Consider the following 18,214-nt stretch of genomic DNA (forward strand, 5'->3'; position numbering starts at 1 on the left):
GTTCCGACAGCCTCCATCATCGTACATGCATATCCTGACCTCCACGCGCGTGGATACCTGCGCAGCCTCTGCCGTTGCCATCCACCATGGTATATCATCCCTCCCTCGTGCTGTCCCCTCACGCGCACAAACCAACATGTGCATGGAACAGCCCATTTTCGCACGCTCAATTTCTCATCCATGAGACGTCATTTGCCGCTCGCAGAGAGTCATGAACACAGCAGCCCGCAAAACTCAACCAACCCATATATGACACTCTGCAAAACCCTAGATAATTCCCCCGTCACAAACACTACAATTGCTACCAGGAGACCAACCAACGTTTTACTAGCGCTCCCTATTGCAGTCTTTTTTATTTAATTTGGTCTTGTGTCTACCACCTTACTTCGAAATCAGTGCAACATGGATCGCCGCCCCCAAGCATCGTCACTGGCACCGCCAGCCACAATAGTGAGCAGCCCACCGGAACCTCCGCAACGCCTACGGCGGAGGTTGCAAAAGAAGTTCCTGTCCATCCGACGTCCTGCGCCTATCGACCCATCTGTATCAAACAAACTCAATACCGGGGTGGTAGTAGCTGCCCAACAAGCCGGAACAGTCGGCCAACCTTCCCTGCGTCTGTCACCAGACCTGAGCGATGCCAAATGGCACGCATATCTCGGAGACAGCAACGCAGTTAAGCACTCCGGGTCCAAATCAAACTCCCAAACTGGACCAAGAACGCCAGAGAAACCAAGAAAAGTCTCATTCGACACACCCGCACCGGCCATCATTCCAGAGTTCTCGCACCTCGCCGTCAGCAACCTGACACCGAGACCCTCTCTCGACAGCTCACTCAGTTCACCGACCTCGTCCATCAGCACGAGATCGAGCATGAGACGCCATGCCAAGACGCCCATCTACGCCATTGGTCAACTGGAAAACGCAAGTTACGGGAGGAGTGCTAAAATCGCCGAGAAAGTGTCCAGCGTCGACCTAATTGCCAACCAGTACCGAGATCTCCTCGAGACGCAGGACACCGACTCAATACGTACCGACACCCGCCCTGATCCTTTTCCATCGCGACAATCTTTGCTTACCCAAAGCTCTTCCATCCGGTCACGCCACAGCGCCGGGGAGACACCTGCAGAGCTACGGCGAGACATCTTTTCGCCAGCGCCGGCACCGCTGTGCCGGGTCTCGGCGTACTCACCAAGGTCCGACGACGGGACGCTGGTTGCATTTGACGAGGAGGCGATATATTTTAAGCCCATGTCATTCTCGCCAGAACCACCGTCGACACCCCCACCGCCGCCGCGCAATTGCGCCCGGTTGAACCGCAACTCGCACGCTCAAGAATCGAGTCAGAACTTGAGTTTGCAGATTGCCATGGACCTCTTGACCCGCGAACTTTCGACGAGCATGTTGGACAGGTCGCAGAAGCCGGAAACGGATGTCTCGTCTCTCCAGATTTGGGTCATGATCGAAGCTTACGAGAGATTGCGAGATCAGGTTCTGGAAGCGAGAAAGCAGACCGAAGAGGCGCAAAACTTGGAGACCGTCTTCGACATTTGGTTGAAGGCTCTCTATACCCTTCATGACCAAATGACCAGTGACGCGGCATCTCGCGGGAGCAATTACGATGGAGCAGATTTGGAGGCAGGACACTAGAACGGACGGCAGATGATCGACCAAACAGAGTACGGATAGTCTCTACGGAAACACCAGCGTGATTACCTAGGGAAACGGCGTTCAGGAATAGGTTCGGACATTGGCATGTCGAACCACCTGGGACTATATAACCACAACAGTATTGAATTTCAGCCCAGCCTCAGCATGGAATCGACATGCTCCAAAGTCTTGCATGCGACTCCCTGTTGATTTCTGATTTGCGATGAGCTGTGTTAAAAAACATGACGATGTCGACGAAGCTGAGTACATTGTAAAGAACCTCACCAATTGACGGTTCCATTTTGCTGAGGTGCCGCATTCGACGGCATTATATAATCAATTACCCTTAGGGACGAAGACCGCTACAATCCATTAATACACCCGTCCCGAATAGGCGGACTCATCCAGCATTGCGGGAGCCCACTCCACTGCACTGGTGACTGGGTAGCCGTACCCCGCCTACCGTAAGGCAAGGAATGTTCCACAGGTAACTTCCATGGACGCGACTAATTACCTACCGCCGCGTGCACTTTCTCTGCCTCGTTCAACATCGACATTAACATTGCCATCTTCCTGCTCTCCAACGTGTGCACCGTGGCACTGAGAGAGTTTTGCTTTCGATACCCAAGCATATGCTCAAATAGGATATACGCATAGGTTCCCATCATGGACGACGATTTTGGTGCCGACGAAGACTTCCTAGCAGCTCTAGCGTCGTCGAACCCGGCACATTCACGCCCCGATGCCCAACAATCTCGTCCTCGTGTGCAGCAACCAACTCCGCAGAAGATCCAGCAGCCAACACCGCAACGTTTGGATAGACCACCGCCCGCAAATCCTTCTTCAAGTGGCAAGATTGTGCAACCCACACCACAAGCCCTTCCTCAACGAGGTTCTGGGTCCGCCATTCTCGTGTCTCCGCGGCAAAGAGGCAACCCAGTGCTCGCATCTCTAAAGTCGATGCCGTGGGAGTACAGCGACATAGTGGCCGACTACGGCCTTGGTTTAACGACATGTGCATTGTTCTTGAGGTTGGTTGGCTACTCAATCAATTCCCTCAAGCTCATAGCTTGCTGACGGGTGTTTGCGCCTAGTCTAAAGTACCACCGCCTCCATCCTGAGTACATCCATACGAGAATCCGAAATCTCCAAGGCAAATACAACCTGCGCATCGTCTTAACCATGGTCGACATTCCGAATCACGAGGAGGTCTTGCGCGAGTTATCCAAGACCTCATTGGTCAACAACGTCACCCTCATCCTCTGCTGGTCAGCCGCAGAGGCCGCGCGATATATCGAGCTGTACAAGTCTTACGAGCACGCCAACTTCAACGCCATTCGCGGCCAACAAGCCTCGACGTATGCTGAGAAGCTTGTCGAGTTCGTCACCGTTCCCAGGAGCGTCAATAAGTCAGATGCTGTTGCATTGGTCAGTAACTTTGGTAGCCTGAAGAATGCCATCAATGCGAATCCCGAAGAGATTGGTTTGCTTGCCGGCTGGGGAGCTGTCAAGGTCAACAAGTGGGTCAAGGCTGTTGAGGAGCCCTTCCGAGCACAAAAGTCTGGCAAACGACAGCTAGATCGATCGGAACGCACCGAGGATAGAAGACCGTCCCAAGCATCGAGATTAGATCAAGCTGTGCCTCTCGGCAGGGTCCCGCTTCGCGAGATGTCTACCAGGCACTCGTCACGGGGCTCACCTGTAGGAGGCATGCCAACGACAAACCAGCCTAAGAGGCCCGTAGCTTTGGATCGGGGTGATCCAGATGTGGGCGAGGATGACGAAGAGGCCATGATTGCCGCTGCCATTGAGGAATCAAGGCGGACTGCTGCGGTACAAGCACAAGCACAGACGCCGGCGCAGGCGCAGGCGCAGGCGAAACAAGTTGATGGCGCAGGTGCCAAAGGCGATGCGCTTCCGGACGGAGTCGCAGCCGCACTCGCCAAGTTACGGAAGCAGGGCTGAATGTTCTCTGGGCAAACCTGCTGTTCATACAGCCCCCAGACACACGACACAGCCTTGACGATTGTGAGCTGAAGCCTAATCGACGTTTCGAAAGGTTGACGAGCACTTTGATACGACTCCGTGTGCAGGTCAATCCCCTTTGTGTTCCGCGAGGCACTTCTTTGCATGAGAAATAGAAAGCTCCATGACTCGTTGTGGGATTCGAAGCAGAGTATAAATGCGGCTTGAGATGAAGAACGAGCCGAACGATGAAGTTAACTTTCGTGTTCCTGAAGCGACCCTTGGATTGTGTTTGAGCCAATCACGACGATGCCGACCTGAACACCGAAAGCATTCATCTGATGATTCGCTCGGTGAGTAGGCGAAGTACATTGGTAGAGGCAGGCCATCCTAGTTAAATCTAGAATCTCCAACGCTGTATCCAGCGTTTGAACGGAGCGGGTTTGGGGGTTTCGGGGGGTTTAATGCTGTCCTCAGTATAGATCGTGTTGGCGGATTTGCGCAGTGCGGGGGGGGCTCGACATACTTTTGCAGGTACCGAACTCAAGTCGAGAGTTGGAGATGAAGATCGTCACGCACGCATCTATTATTTGTCCAATGTCACCCTTCTGACCAAGTCAAGTGGTTGACATGGGAGGAGGTGGTGGACTTAAGTTTTGACGCCACGCCATTTCTCCCTATCACATACAATCTTTGTTGTGTAACTCTTTGGAAACTTGCCAGAGGACTAGACTATTGATGCGCTACTCCTTGCTCTTAGATGAAATCGAAAAGCACCGCATCGAAGCCGGGCATGCAGAGCCTCCGAGACCCAATCAATGGCTAGTACCTAGTTCCGGTGACCTACGGCAAGATTAAGTCAGGCACAGCGACCACCGGGAAACCATGCAGTCTTCTGATCCGCCCGTGCCAAGGCCAAATGCCGCAGTCGGTCAAATGCCGGAAGCCATGGTTCGAACTCGGTTGAAGCGCAGGGTACCGAGGAGACACTGCCATATACAGAAGGTCGACGATTTATGTTACAACCCCTAATTACCTAGTACTTTGCTCTGTACACAGTAACTGTAGGTATGGTTGAGAACTCGCGAGCCCAGAAGTCCCTCCGGACGCTCGGGGATTTCGATTCGCCAGCATTCGTTTCCTCCCCTTCCCGTATGGAAACCAATGTTGCATTAAACTTTGGGTAGCACCGGCAAGGGGCCTTCCCCCGACAGCTGCTCCGCACGTGCTTGATTCACCAGGGACGTCCGTGGCTGGTGACTTTCCCATTTCAAGACGAGCAGCGACGAACCCGGCAAGATCTTCTTTGCGCGTGTCGATGCCAGTCATTATGGCAACCAGCGGACTCGGCCCGCGTGGATGGCTCATCACTCGCCCTACCAAGGGTGCAACCCCCGGCTGCTCAAGACAGTTCGTCTGACTCTGGTGCTAGATGCACTTATGGCTTCCGTTTCTGCTAGGGTTGCGTGGAACGAGATGATCATGGAGGGTGGTATCCAAGGGAACAATAACCAGGAGGCGTATATGAGCCAGAGATGGGAAGGAAAGACACCGGTCGCGAGGATCACCTATCATTTCGAATGACACTATCAGTAGCAGCTGGCGTTGCAGACGCAGAAGCGGGCAGAAGCATGAGAGAAACACAAGAAGCAGGGGCGTTGGTGAAAGGTCCCGAGCCTAAGACAAGGGCAGGGGCGAACGCAGAGTTCGGGGAGTCTGGATGAAAAACAGACTTTATTCATCTCATGCTGTGCCTGCTTGCGTGTCCAGTCTCGCTCCCGAACCCCAGAGTTTGCCGATTCCTGGGGTTGCGTGAGCCCAACCCGACTGACCATTGTCGTTTCATTGGCATTTGCGCCCAGCAACGCAGCCGACGTAAATATATATTTGACCACCTCTCTCTTCTTGGAACACGGCTGCTCGCCCGGAACACGCACCGTCCGTTGTCTTCTGCTCCAGAACCGCATCCAACAGCTGGAGGCTCTCTGTCACAATATGATACACCTGTCAATGCGTCGACTGGCTATTGTCGGGCTCCTCGCTCAGGCGTCGGCCAGCCCTCAAACTCCTCTGCCGGTAGCCGCTCCGCAGTATGTTAACCAACCTGAGAGAGCGGCAGCCGTCAAAGAAGCCTTCCAGCGCTCTTGGGACGGATATCGCAAGTTCGCCTTCCCAAATGACACACTTAAGCCGGTGTCCAACACGGCTGAGAACGACCGGTAGGTCAGCATTGTCCGCAGAGGCAACGCCAGCCGTTCCTGACAATGTTCCCATAGAAATGGTTGGGGTGCCAGTGCTGTGGACGCCTTGAGTACTGCCATCCTCATGGAGAACAAGGACGTTGTAGGTCAGATTCTAGAATTCATACCTACAATCAACTTCAACGTGACGGACAGCGAGGTGTCTTTATTTGAAACGACTATCCGATATCTTGGCGGCATGTTAGCAGGTAAGACAGGCCTCCTCCTAACTTACGTGGGGATGTTCGTTTTTCCGCAATACTAATACAGCAAAACAGGACATGACTTACTCAAAGGACCCCTTAAAGACCTCGTCAGTGACCAGACCGGCGTAGACAGTCTTCTCGCACAGTCGAAGAAGCTTGCAGACAATCTCAAAGTCGCGTTCGATACGCCAACCGGCATCCCCGATAATACGCTTATCTACGATCCCAAACCGCGCAAGCAAGGCTCTGACACAAACGGCATTGCAACCATAGGGACGTTGGTACTAGAGTGGACTCGTCTCAGCGACTTGACGGGGGACAAGCAATACGCCGATCTATCACAGAAGGGCGAGAATTTCCTTCTCAAGCCAAACGAGGAGGTCTTCCCCGGTCTGTTGGGTACGGACGTCTTCATTTCAAATGGTACATTCGCAGATCGGTCCGGTGGCTGGAACGGAGGCACCGACAGCTTCTACGAATATCTCATCAAGATGTGGGTGTACGACCAGAATCGATTTTCCCTTTACAAGGATCGCTGGATTGCTGCGGCCGATTCATCTATCAAGTTCCTCGCGTCGAGCCCGACTACTCGACCTGATCTCACCTTCCTGGCGGCGTACAACAAGGGTAATCTCAGATTCGTCAGCAGCCATCGTAAGTTGACCCGCCGCCTCTGGCCAAGGTTTTAATACTGACAGGTTCGTCAAGTCGCCTGCTTCGATGGTGGCAACTTTATTCTTGGTGGTCTCGTTCTCAAGGAACAGAAATACGTTGACTTTGGCATCAAGCTGACCGAGGCCTGCCACGAGACGTACAAGCAGACGGTAACTGGAATCGGACCAGAAATATTCCTCTGGCAAGATGACAGGCCACCAGTCAACAAGACACTCAACCCCGACCCGCCCGCCAACCAGATAGAGTTCTACCAAAAGGCAGGCTTCTGGATAAGAGATGACGGTGCGGGTTACGTTCTTAGACCCGAGGTCATTGAGAGTCTCTACTACGCCTTCCGCGCCACTGGCAACAGCACGTTCCAGGACTGGGCCTGGGATGCTTTCCTGGCCATCAATAAGACTTGCAGCGTAGGAAGCGGCTTCTCGTCCATCACCAACGTCCAGGATCCGAAGGGAGGGACGGCTGAAGACTTCCAGGAGAGTTTCTGGTTTGCCGAGGTTCTCAAGTACAGCTATTTGATCCAGGCAACGGACGCCAAGGTTCAAGTCGAAGTGGCAGACAACAAGTTCGTTTTCAACACTGAGGCGCATCCGTTCCAGATCGCCTAGTACTTGGACTTGTATAGAAGGACATAGTCGCGATGCATGGTGAGCAGGGTGGACGTAATATTGATAGTTGGGCATAGATACCCCTTCATGAATAATTGCATTTCATTTCTTCGGTACCGAACGTCCTCCGAGACGTGATTTGTCGTTTGTCTATCCACTATGAACCGCCATCTCTCTTGGCATATTCCTCCTCCATTGCTTCGTCGTAAAGCCGGTCGGCCTCGAGCTCGGCGTCCGTCTTGGGACGGGTCGTGCCGGCTCCCGTGTTCACGCCAGCTCCGGTGGCTTGTCCTGCATGCTGCCGGCTGTGTTCATTGGTAGGCTGGGCGGGTTGTGCGTGCGAAGGTTCATCTTCCGGGACCTTGGGGACGCCTAGCTTGATGGGAAGGCCCATGACGATTACGTAGTTGGCGGAATGTTTGAGAATATTGGAAGAGTGGGAACACGGGTGGTATGTTGTTATCGGGGGGTGAGCGCTCAAGAAGAGAGTGTGGCTGAGGAGGAGGCTGGTGCAAGTCGAAGTATTTATGGGCAAGGAATGGTAAGGCAGCTTCTGTGCGGTGGCCACGGCAGCTAGAAAAGTCCGAACAGCTAGCTGACTGTCATTGAAAAGTTACCACTTGTGGCGAATCACGGGAGAGAGCCATCAAGGTTCAGCTGACCAAAGACGAGCTCCGCAATTCGCCCCGTAATTCGGAGCCGACTGGTGTCCCTAACCTCGAGCCGATCCGACCCACTTGTCTCCGGGACCAACGGGGTGGAAAAGTACCTTAGCTGTGTGGCACGAGCCGGCTTACACTACTTTGCCTACGATAGGTCGGGAATTTACGTGTGCCGGGTTCAACAGGCAGCCGGGATGGAAAGTGGTCTTTTCTTATGGTTGGCAGGTTCCAAGAGGTTCGCCCATGTCCCAATCTACATGTCTTGAAGGTTTGGAACCCTATTTCTCGTTCCTCTCTGTCTCCCGGGAAGAAGGTGAGAGGAAACAGGTTTGAGCCACGTTCTGGATGAGACACAAAACACAGGACCTGTTCCGCGGAACGTAATTCTCGAACTCTGCTCAGTCCAAGAAGGAGTTAAAGCGTGCGTCGGGTGTGAACTTGCGACGCTCTGGCCCGTTGAGTTCAATGTCGGGTAGGATGATGTGCCATCAGATAAGCCCAATGTTACAGCAGCATCCTGTAATCTGAAGACGCATCGGTAGAATCAAAAATTGCCTGTGGGTGCGTCGGAGGGGCGTCGTGAGCCAAGCTCAATGATAACTTAGGAACGACATCTAGACCTAATGCTACAGCCGTGGATTAGGAACGCAAGACCGGCCGAAGGCGCCGCGTTGCTCCGTCACGTTACCATATTCAGCGACGTTCTTTGCATTTCCTGTATTCCATTCATAGAAGAGAACGAGCAGGGTGCACCCAGAGCGGTCAGAAACCAGCTTACATTCAACGGGTCAGCAAGAGGGCACGAATTTCGATTTCCGTCTCCGTCGGCTTCGAGTACCGAGCGGCGATTGTCCATCGGCCATTTCAATCAACGTAGCCATTGATCATAGCAATTGCTTGCCCTTGCATACTGGTAAGTATGTGCGTGGTTCCCCCCCCCCCCCGTTCCCCGGTTGCTCTGTCCCTTGTCCTTCAGACTTGTAGAGATGAATTCGTCTTTTTCACCTTACAACTCGGCGATGCAAAATAAACGCCGGAAGACCCGCCATATGCCCCTCGGAGGGTGGGCCTCTTGCACCGCGAGCCAATCATTAGCGAAGATGTAAGCAGCGAGAAACCCAAAAGAGGAAACGCACTTATGTTAAGCGGAGGTAACCAGGCAGTTGGTCGTCACGGCGCTGCGGATCCCCGAGTTGGTCAAGGTGCCATGTCCGTACTCCCGAGCTTTGGCAGAGGGAAGCTCCAGGCGGCGGGGCGCTGCCGAGCCAATAGACGATGTTGGATTTCATGCTTATGTCCAATTCCAGCCAATCAGAGACCGACCGATACTGATTACTCGCCCAAGTGGTAGCACCGGATCGTATGGTGGCCCGCGACCCTGCATCGGGGGCGGTCGAACTGGGGGCCCTTGCAAATGCACTGAGTGGCAGTGAGATGAAGCTATAGGTGGACAAGAGGTCTTGCTGGGTGATCGAAGGACTCGAAGCAAGCTTGGGCTATTCGTACGGATACTTCTGGGGCTTTGCAAGTTTCGGTTTATTGCCCTTGGTGCTTGGGCGGTGCCGCTCCATGCTTATGTTCTTCTTCATTCTGCTTAGCTTTCATATGTAGGGGCAAAGGAAGGTAAAAAAAAAGTCAAACGTCCAGTCGTCAGGAATTTAAAGTGACGAATGGTTGCTCTTACACCCTTTTCACTGGAATGCCGCTGATCACGTCCGTCATACTGCACCATTTCAAACTTGTTCATTCGAATCAACCAAAACAAAACAAATAAGCCCTGTCTCATTACCCCGGACTTGAGTACTCTCTCCCTGCCTCTCTCTTTCCTTCTCAAAATCAGCTTACACCTCGCCGGGTGGGAAGTTCGAAGAGATACCTTGGACGTGCTTCAACAAACCTTCGAACAAAAGTCTGCTGGATCAGGGCAAGAGAAGATTGAGATACATCAGACTCCCTACCTAACCCAGACACTACGCTCCCACCTCGATATATAAGCATCAGGAAAGTCAGTACGCTTCTCTCGTCGAGAGAGGAGCTATACTTCACATCACACTATGGGTCTAGTCACGTTGAAAAACCTCTTATTCGGCCGCACGCCGCCCCCGGGCCGCAAAACCGCCAAGGGGCGCGCGGAAAGCACAATGTCGGATGAGACCATCGTCGACGGCGGCGACCTCGAGAGGCAACCCCTGCTGAGGTCCAGCGACCGAACGGTCTCGACGGCGACTATGGCGACGGCGACTTCAGAAACATCAATGACATCAACAAGAGTCTCAGAGAGCGACTCTCGTAGCTTCCGTCTCGACGCTCGCATGATATCCGATGCCACCATTGGTCTGTCCGACGGCTTGACAGTGCCCTTCGCCCTCACGGCCGGCTTGTCGGCGCTGGGACAGACAAGAGTCGTCATCTTTGGTGGTATGGCGGAGTTGATCGCCGGTGCTATATCAATGGGTCTCGGTGGCTACCTTGGAGCCAAGAGCGAAGCGTAAGTGACTTGACCGTGTTTCTTGCTCTCAAATCTGATGTCTCGAACGTCACTAACACTCAAACGTGGCAGCGCATCATACAAGGAAACCCGCAGCGAATGCACTCGCCTCACACAAGACGACCCGGCCCTGGCCCGCGCCCAAGTTCTCGAGGTCCTGGAACCCTACGATCTCCCCAAGCAGACCCTCGAAGACGTGACGGACCACCTCTCGACCTCCCCGCGCCTCATCGACTTTCTCATGCAGTTCCACCATTGCGAGCAGCAACCCGCCTCCAACCGCGCCTTCGTCTCTGCCCTGACCATCGCCGCCGGCTACCTGCTCGGCGGTCTCATCCCGCTGTTCCCCTACTTCTTCGTCCCCGCCGAGGACGTCTACTTGGCGCTCTACATCTCGGTTGCCGTCATGGCCGTCGCGCTGTTCGCTTTCGGCTACGTCAAGACCTGCATCGTCTCGGGCTGGTCGGGCGTGCGGTGCGTGAGGCAGGCTGTCGTCGGTGGGCTGGAGATGGTTGTCGTCGGTGGTGCCGCGGCGGGTGCGGCGATGGGCTTGGTCAAGGCTTTTGATCAGCTGGCGCAGTCTGATGATGTGTCGGCGTTGGCGAGCACGATTTTCTAATATCCCTTCCCATCTTCTTTCCTCTTTTTATATTCTGCCGTCTGCTTTTACTACTCTCTGCTTACTTCAATACCTCTACTCTTTTATTTTCTTTGTTCAGGGTGTACACGGATGTGTACACGTCTTAGGGGGGGGAGGCACAGGAAAACTCGGACCGGATGAGGGCAAGGAAAATCCCCTTTGTTTGCACGGTATAGCATTTACGCGACGAAATCGAAGGGAGCCTTTTTATCCTAGAATCATTTTGAGATAAAAGACGATAGGTCGCAGCGAAGGGAAAAGGTGGCGTTGGCGTCGAAGAGTCTCACGAAACCACGGGATACGACAGCAAGGACCGTTGCAGGGAAGACAAATGGTACTAGATAACCAATCTATCAAAATAGACTGTGACATGTCAAATCTTACCTCGTCGACCACCTCGATGAAGTCCCGTGATTTGCTTACTGCCTAGTACCTAATGGAGTTCGGCTCCGTGGATAGACTACTTCACACAGCGCTTCCTGTAGTGTATGGTAGCATGGCGTTTAGCTCTGCCGATGTTCTTATTGTACGCCGACAAATTCTACTCGTTCACCCGGATCTCATCCTCCGTTGATAGTATTTTGACTTGTTGAAGTGTTCATTGTCATACGACTCCACCTCTGCGGTATATATCACGCTGTAGACCATTATCCCTTCCATGATCACGTCCTTGATTTCCTTCCTGTATCCGGTGATAACCCGAATCACCTCCGTGTTCATCTACTTGGGCACCGCCCAAACTACGCTTGGTGTGGTTGGCAGGGGTTCATAATGCAAAAAGGTCCTCCTTTTGGCGGCCCACCATCTAACGGCTTTGAACACGTCGATGATGAAGACGCCTCTAATGACAGTGATTCCAACGATGGCCCGAACAATATCCTCGCGGAGACCCCATGGTGAGCCTGTGGTGTCAGGAGAAGAGTCGCGGTCGGGATCTGAAAACACGATCAAGAGAAAGTCTCGGAGACTTTGGATAGAATGGGGCGAAATACCTGTTTCTGATGACAGCAGCTCGTCAACGACATGAACTCACTCTGGCGTGCTTCGTGATTAGAGTTGCCTGAAACTCCTCTTTGCGCAAATTCCGACAAGCTTGTCTTGTGGTCGCTGGTCTCTAGCTCAACGGACTGTGATCTATTCATCATCCACCTTGGAGCAAAAGGAAAATAGAATTGACGCGTTTTCAATCACCACTACGGGCGAAGAGGCATGTGCTTCAGATGTTTCTTCCAACGCGCGATTATCTGGCCATGAAAACAGATGGGTCGTCCCTACTGCTGTTTCCAACTATCATCTCTCAAGGGCTCCGTGCAGCTTTATGAAGCGAAAGACTTCATCACTCTAATGAGAGTGTCAGATACGACCCTCAATGACTCAATCTCTACCCATTCCGTCTTCGCATGCAGACCCTCTCCCCACGGTCCAAACATGACAACTGGCATTTCCTTGTCGGCGATCAAGGCACAATCAGTCCAGAATGCCTCCTTGCGCATCTTGATCTCCTTACCAGTCACATTCCTGTACTCTTCAGCCAGTAATGTGACAAGCGGATGGTCCCTGCGAATTTCAAAGGCAGAGCGCGCAAAAGTCACTTTCGTCTCGTACTTCAGACCTGGAGAATTCTGTGCCGCAGTCCGCAACACGCTGTCCATCTCTTCTTTCACCTGGTCCACAGTTTCCCCGCCATCTGTCCTCCTCTCAATGGTTATGGTGCATACTGCAGGGTGGGCTCCACCCAGTGAGTCTCTGTATAACGATGCTCAAACCAGGCCGCGATATAGCGTGCGATGTCAGTCTCACCAGCTCCGCGGATATTGCCAGTTCCAGGGACAGCCGAGTTGATCTGCACGAGGGTCTGCGTAAGCGAAAGAGTGTCTTCCAAGGATACATCCCGTGGATCATCGTATTCCTTATGCCCCTCAGTGCAAAGAAGGACCACGGTGGAAGATGAATTCAGACCCAGCTCGGCCTTGTCCGAATCGGTGAGCCGGCGGAGAGCGGCCAGAGACGCTGCACCACAAGGTCCAGCGGAAACTCCGAGAGATTGGAGAAGCTTACAAGCCACATGCGTCTCGAAGTCGTTCACCGTTCCGGTGGCATCAACACCAGATTTCAGGATAGGCCAGGCAATGCTCGAAACTGTGCCACAGTTGAGACCAGCCAGTATAGTTGGCATTGTTTCAATGGGTGTCGCCTCTCCTGCAACGAGACTCTTGTAGAGACAAGCTGCGGTATCGGGCTCCACGGTAAGAACCTTGGTATCTCTACCCTCGGCCTTGTAATGATTAACAACCGAATGGGCGAAAGAATCGACACCGACCGGCGCGACAACCAGGTTTGGGCTCACTCCAGCCAGAGCCTCATCAATTTCGAGGTGCAATGTGCTGTAGCCTTCAACCACCCACTAAGATTGCAACAAGTTAGCAATGTCATGAGATTATCCTGGTGGTATGGTAGATTCACATTCGCTGTTTCTTCGTATCCTGGGAACGCGGTGTCTTGGACGAAGACTCCATTCTTTTCCCCGGAGGCTCGGAATGCCTTCTGGACAGTTTCGTCATAAGAGGCGTTGATCTGGATGACCAAGCCTCCTTCCTTTTCAATCGCATCTATAGCGGATGAATGAAGACCGACAGGTACGAAAATCTTGGTCGGGATCCCTAGAAGAGTTCCCATATGAGCCACTGCCATGCCATGATTGCCGTCCGTTGCAGCGAAAAGGGTTGTGGGGATGGCTTTCAGGGCCGACTTCACGGTCTCATGGTCGGACTGCGAGGACATTCCCAGCTTTTGGGTGACGGCATTGATGGTGCCCCAAGAAGCACCAAGAATCTTGAACGACGGTAGGCCCAGGCGCTGACCTTCGAATTTGACCAGCACCGATTTAACGCCAGCCTCTTCAGCGACTGAATCCAGCGAGACCAACTTGGTGGGCTGGTAACCAGGAAGGCTCTGATGAAAATTCAAAGGAGCATCTCCAGGTGACGAGATGGGAATCACTGAGGTCTTAGCCTCGGGGTTGAAGAACAACGGACGACGGGTTGACGCGACCATTGAGGCTTTGGCGACGATGGCGTTGGATGGCTTAGTTGAGTATGGGGTGAAGAGTGCTTGAATGTGCAGGTCCTTTCCACTTTCTACATGTAGCCTCTGAAGAGGCAAGCATAAAATAAGGAGCGAAGTGGAAGGTCGTCTAAGACTAAACAAGCCGGTGTTGGCTCAAGATCGCAGAGATAGCGTGCGGCTCATCTCATCACAGAGGGCACTTGGTACTTGGGAGAATACAATCGTCTTTGATGCTGATGAGTCGAAACTGTATCCCAACATAACAAGTTTCTAAATGCGCGACCAATCAATGAACATCTTGGTTGGGGGCTCCTCATGCTGTACAACTAATATCAAAATCAGCTCGCGAGGGGAAGTCCTTTTGTGCCATGTGTTGGGTCCCAAGACGGATCACATCCCGACCAACAGGTCGGCGTCCGTTTCTGGCCCCAGTTGTCCGTGTTGGTTTCTCTATTAGTGCTTCTCCGCACCGCCAAGCTCTCGCCGATGTTTCGTTTTCGCATAAGGCTGTGAAAATAAGGGAATAATAGAGCATGCTGTGAAGGGATCGTTGTCTGTTCACGACTTATCATTTCCTAGATTGTAGGATTACTGACGGACGCAGTGCCAGCTTGACACGTCGTTGACTCAGCGTTCCTTGCTCTCTATTACGGCTTCCCCGCGTTACCTCACGCGACTTTGGAATTCATGTTTATAGCAGACTACACTGAATAGGATGTAATAAATCAGGCTATCGAGTCGTCGACACGTCTACAGTGGTGGCACGCTCTTTCCTGTAGGCACTTTATATTCCAGAGGCAGATTGCGTGGCAGTATTTCTACCGTCAGGCTATCGTCAGGACTAAAGACGCAAGCCGGCTACAGAGTCTCGGATAAAACAAGGGAAAAGGAGCCCGGAGTCTCCTTTGGGACTTATTGCCCCTTTTCCCGTCTTGGTCGTTGGTTGTGCGTTTATTAGATAACATACCGGGGGCCAGCACCAATCCACGCGGCCCCCAACGTACATTTCCGTAGAGTCATGAGTCTGGATAGGAGTTACACTGATGGTAACACTGATAGCATGAGGCTAGCATTTAAGAAGCACTAGTTTCCTGACTTTATCAGGGGTCAAGCATTCAGGTTGCAGTAGCTGCCCTTTTCTACGCAGTTGGCATTATCGAGTGCCATATTCACTACCCACTCCTAACCCCCCGAAACTCTTGCAAACCCGTTTGACCACTGACAATGGATCCGCTGTCGTTCACTGTCGCAGCAACCCAGCTTCTTGGGGCTATCAACTCCGTCATTCTCATCGTTACCAGATATAATGAGGAGATGAAGAAGACGCCCCGTGACTTGCTTCGGTTTTTCGAAGAACTCAGGGGGCTCCGTCATGTCCTCGAGTCTCTCGAGTCTCTCGTTCTCAAGGCGAAGAGCCTGAAAGCCGATATATCTACCGATTCCATCATCCAGGATCTGTTTCCTCTCTACGAGCCCTTGACTCTTTAGTTAGACGACATCAAGACTCTGCAATCTAAGCTTGAGATGCCGAACCTAGACATGAAGTCTCGTCGACATCGCAGTCTCGTTGTCGCTCTGGGCTGGCCCCTGAAGGAGGACGAGGGCAAACGAGAGCTTGAGAAAATGAAAGCTTTTTGAGAACAACCGAAAGATGCTATGCAGGTTGACACGCTGTAAGAGTCACTCACAGTCTGAAAACAAAGCCTACCTAGACCTATGATGCTAATACCCAACTTGAAGCCACATAACAGTAGCCAACCAGAGAATTCTCAAAGAGAACCAACGGGTTCTGACAGAGCTTTTCAAGTCTTGGAGGACCAAAGAGACGAATAAGTATCCAATATGGAAACAGTTCTTCATATGCAAACTCTGATGGTAGTGTTACAGCGGACTTTCGACAGGAACTTCATAGATGGCTTATAGCCCCTGACCCGACGATCAACCACCAAGCCGCCTTGAAGAAGCGCAGCGATGCTACCGGAGCATGGCTGGCCGAGATCAAACTATTCGCTGAATGGATGGAAAACCCGCGGTCTTTCATCTGGCTTTACGGCATTCCCGGGTGTGGAAAGACGATTCTCACCACCACTGCCATAGAGCACGCCACAAAGGTTTCCAAGCAAGTCCTTGGAAGAGCGACAGCCTACTTTTACGTCGACTTCAATGAAAAGGAGAAATAGCTCAGCTAGAAGATGATCCGATCGATATTAAAGCAGTTGTCTCTGCAGTGCCCCGAGATACCACATACCTTGTCCTCGCTCTTTGACTCCTGTGGTGATTCAGACAGGCAGCCTATGGTCGATGAGCTCCTAGTAGTGCTTCAAAATATGTTTCGCAGCTTTTGCGACATTTACATCATCCTCGATGCCTTGGACGAGTGCGGGAAAGCAATACCAGACGAAGCCAAGGATTATCATTGCGCAATTTGTCTCAATGATGACTGGGACAGTTGCAAGGACTGTGTAAACCAAGGGTTCCAGTGCCGAGATAGACGACACAAAATGACATTTGCGCCAATTCAGGACGGTATCATTGTGGACGTCAATGGCGAGGCATAGGGTAAGCGTGCCCCAGTGGGAAAGACGCAGGCTGGAAACGGATTGTTGTACTGTGTAATTCAATTTAATAGTTCTAAATTTGGTCTGATCACTTGAATCCAAATCTTCACGGCATAACGGATAACCTTACTCACGAATGAAGGAAATTTGATATGTTTAGAATGCGATCGAGAGGATAACCGTGCGATTGACCTCCCGCCGGGATGATTACCGAGGCTGACGAGAAGTTTCGGTATGAAGCACTGGGATGGTTGGCAGGGCTGCGTCGACGTCTGGAACCTCCGGCGGTGAACCATGTCTTCCGAACGGAAACTTACCGAGTAAAGCGGAAGCAGGGCGTTGGACACGATGGAGCCAGTCTGGCCATGCTAGCGCATCCCAGTGACAAAGCCCTTTGACCTCATGGGATAATGCTCGTCTGAGATGGAAGCCCTCGCTAAACTCGAGGCGATATGCAGATGCTGCTGCTCTATGTTGCGACCAGTCCAAGCAGGACCACAGCGCGGCCGATATGTCAATCTTTGGGCACAAGACCCAGTGCCACGGAGCGGGACACGTTGGAAAAGCAAAGTAAAGATGCTCGACGCTAGAGGAGCCCCACGTGTTTGATCTGGGGAACACTGAACGGGGGGCCGATTATGGACATGTAACCTTTGATGGTCGTTGCGGCTGGACGTTGAAGTGTGGGGTAAGGCATGTTACGGTTGATGCGTTGGAGGACCTATGGTTGAGACACGCTGGGGTTTGGAGGTGTGCAACAATGATATCAAGATACCGCTGCTACTTTGAGGAGAGAGCCATGGGAGTTGTTTTCTACAAATTGATGGCTTCATGGGTCGGAAGGGCCGATAAAGAGGGGCGCATGACCGGGTTGTGAAGCAGTCAGACGGCGCCCGAGTATGACGGAGCTAAACGCCGGGCCGCGGACGGTCGGCCCGGTTGGGTGCCCACTTTGACAGACGGCTCGGAGCAGTGTACCATGCCGCGCCGAGTCCGGTGCGACCTGCCAGTAGCTCTCAGGCAGTGAAGAAAAGGGATGCACTGTAGCAGGGCCTCATCAGTGTAACGAACCCACGACGACGGAGGTGGACAATGTAGCTGGCCTCCCGTTGCAGAAAAGCTTTATCTCATCGCACCTTGGACTTCTTATTTGTGCATGTTTTGGTGACTTTTCTCTAACCACATCTTTCCTTTGTCGCTTTACTAAAATAGAAACATCGAATGGCATGAATTTTTTTTAAGAGCTGGAAGCGAGGAGCGGCTGCAAGTCCCATTCAATGGTTGACTCTTATTATTGCTAAACGCTTACATCAAGCGTGATAAGCCTTCCTCTATAAATGGTGTGTGTATATGGGCCATTAGCAAAAAAAAACCAAAAGAGAAAAAAAAACGCTTGCTCGCAATGCGGAAAAACCGACGATGAAAACAGTATTGATACACTGCAGAGGATGGCCGC

At 52.4% G+C, this 18,214-nt stretch overlaps 7 protein-coding genes across 7 annotated transcripts; 5 read left to right on the forward strand and 2 right to left on the reverse strand.

Annotated features, from left to right (window-relative positions):
- Positions 1 to 402: 402 nt before the first annotated feature.
- Positions 403 to 1,650, forward strand: CORC01_04487 (uncharacterized protein; the record flags this gene model as incomplete). The annotated part of the gene is made up of 1 exon (XM_022616134.1): positions 403 to 1,650. The coding sequence occupies one exon, from the start codon at positions 403 to 405 to the stop codon at positions 1,648 to 1,650; it is 1,248 nt and encodes a 415-aa protein (XP_022477442.1).
- Positions 1,651 to 2,316: 666 nt separating this feature from the next.
- Positions 2,317 to 3,615, forward strand: CORC01_04488 (DNA repair protein rad10; the record flags this gene model as incomplete). The annotated part of the gene is made up of 2 exons (XM_022616135.1): positions 2,317 to 2,681; positions 2,745 to 3,615. The coding sequence occupies 2 exons, from the start codon at positions 2,317 to 2,319 to the stop codon at positions 3,613 to 3,615; spliced, it is 1,236 nt and encodes a 411-aa protein (XP_022477443.1).
- A 1,995-nt stretch (positions 3,616 to 5,610) lies between these two features.
- CORC01_04489 (glycosyl hydrolase family 47) lies at positions 5,611 to 7,344 on the forward strand (the record flags this gene model as incomplete). Its single annotated transcript, XM_022616136.1, has 4 exons — positions 5,611 to 5,834; positions 5,892 to 6,064; positions 6,134 to 6,715; positions 6,770 to 7,344. The coding sequence occupies 4 exons, from the start codon at positions 5,611 to 5,613 to the stop codon at positions 7,342 to 7,344; spliced, it is 1,554 nt and encodes a 517-aa protein (XP_022477444.1).
- A 157-nt stretch (positions 7,345 to 7,501) lies between these two features.
- On the reverse strand, positions 7,502 to 7,738 carry CORC01_04490 (uncharacterized protein; the record flags this gene model as incomplete). Its single annotated transcript, XM_022616137.1, has 1 exon — positions 7,502 to 7,738. One exon carries the CDS (start codon positions 7,736 to 7,738, stop codon positions 7,502 to 7,504), a length of 237 nt encoding a protein of 78 aa, XP_022477445.1.
- A 2,322-nt stretch (positions 7,739 to 10,060) lies between these two features.
- CORC01_04491 (integral membrane protein DUF125) lies at positions 10,061 to 11,113 on the forward strand (the record flags this gene model as incomplete). The annotated part of the gene is made up of 2 exons (XM_022616138.1): positions 10,061 to 10,494; positions 10,567 to 11,113. 2 exons carry the CDS (start codon positions 10,061 to 10,063, stop codon positions 11,111 to 11,113), a joined length of 981 nt encoding a protein of 326 aa, XP_022477446.1.
- Positions 11,114 to 12,450: 1,337 nt separating this feature from the next.
- On the reverse strand, positions 12,451 to 15,367 carry CORC01_04492 (uncharacterized protein; the record flags this gene model as incomplete). Its single annotated transcript, XM_022616139.1, has 4 exons — positions 12,451 to 12,863; positions 12,935 to 13,538; positions 13,598 to 14,284; positions 15,344 to 15,367. The coding sequence occupies 4 exons, from the start codon at positions 15,365 to 15,367 to the stop codon at positions 12,451 to 12,453; spliced, it is 1,728 nt and encodes a 575-aa protein (XP_022477447.1).
- A 57-nt stretch (positions 15,368 to 15,424) lies between these two features.
- CORC01_04493 (uncharacterized protein) lies at positions 15,425 to 16,380 on the forward strand (the record flags this gene model as incomplete). The annotated part of the gene is made up of 2 exons (XM_022616140.1): positions 15,425 to 15,687; positions 16,080 to 16,380. 2 exons carry the CDS (start codon positions 15,425 to 15,427, stop codon positions 16,378 to 16,380), a joined length of 564 nt encoding a protein of 187 aa, XP_022477448.1.
- Between the last annotated feature and the right edge of the window lie 1,834 nt (positions 16,381 to 18,214).

Source organism: Colletotrichum orchidophilum (assembly GCF_001831195.1).
Source record: "Colletotrichum orchidophilum strain IMI 309357 chromosome Unknown Scaffold_29.1, whole genome shotgun sequence".
NCBI lineage: Eukaryota > Fungi > Ascomycota > Sordariomycetes > Glomerellales > Glomerellaceae > Colletotrichum > Colletotrichum orchidophilum.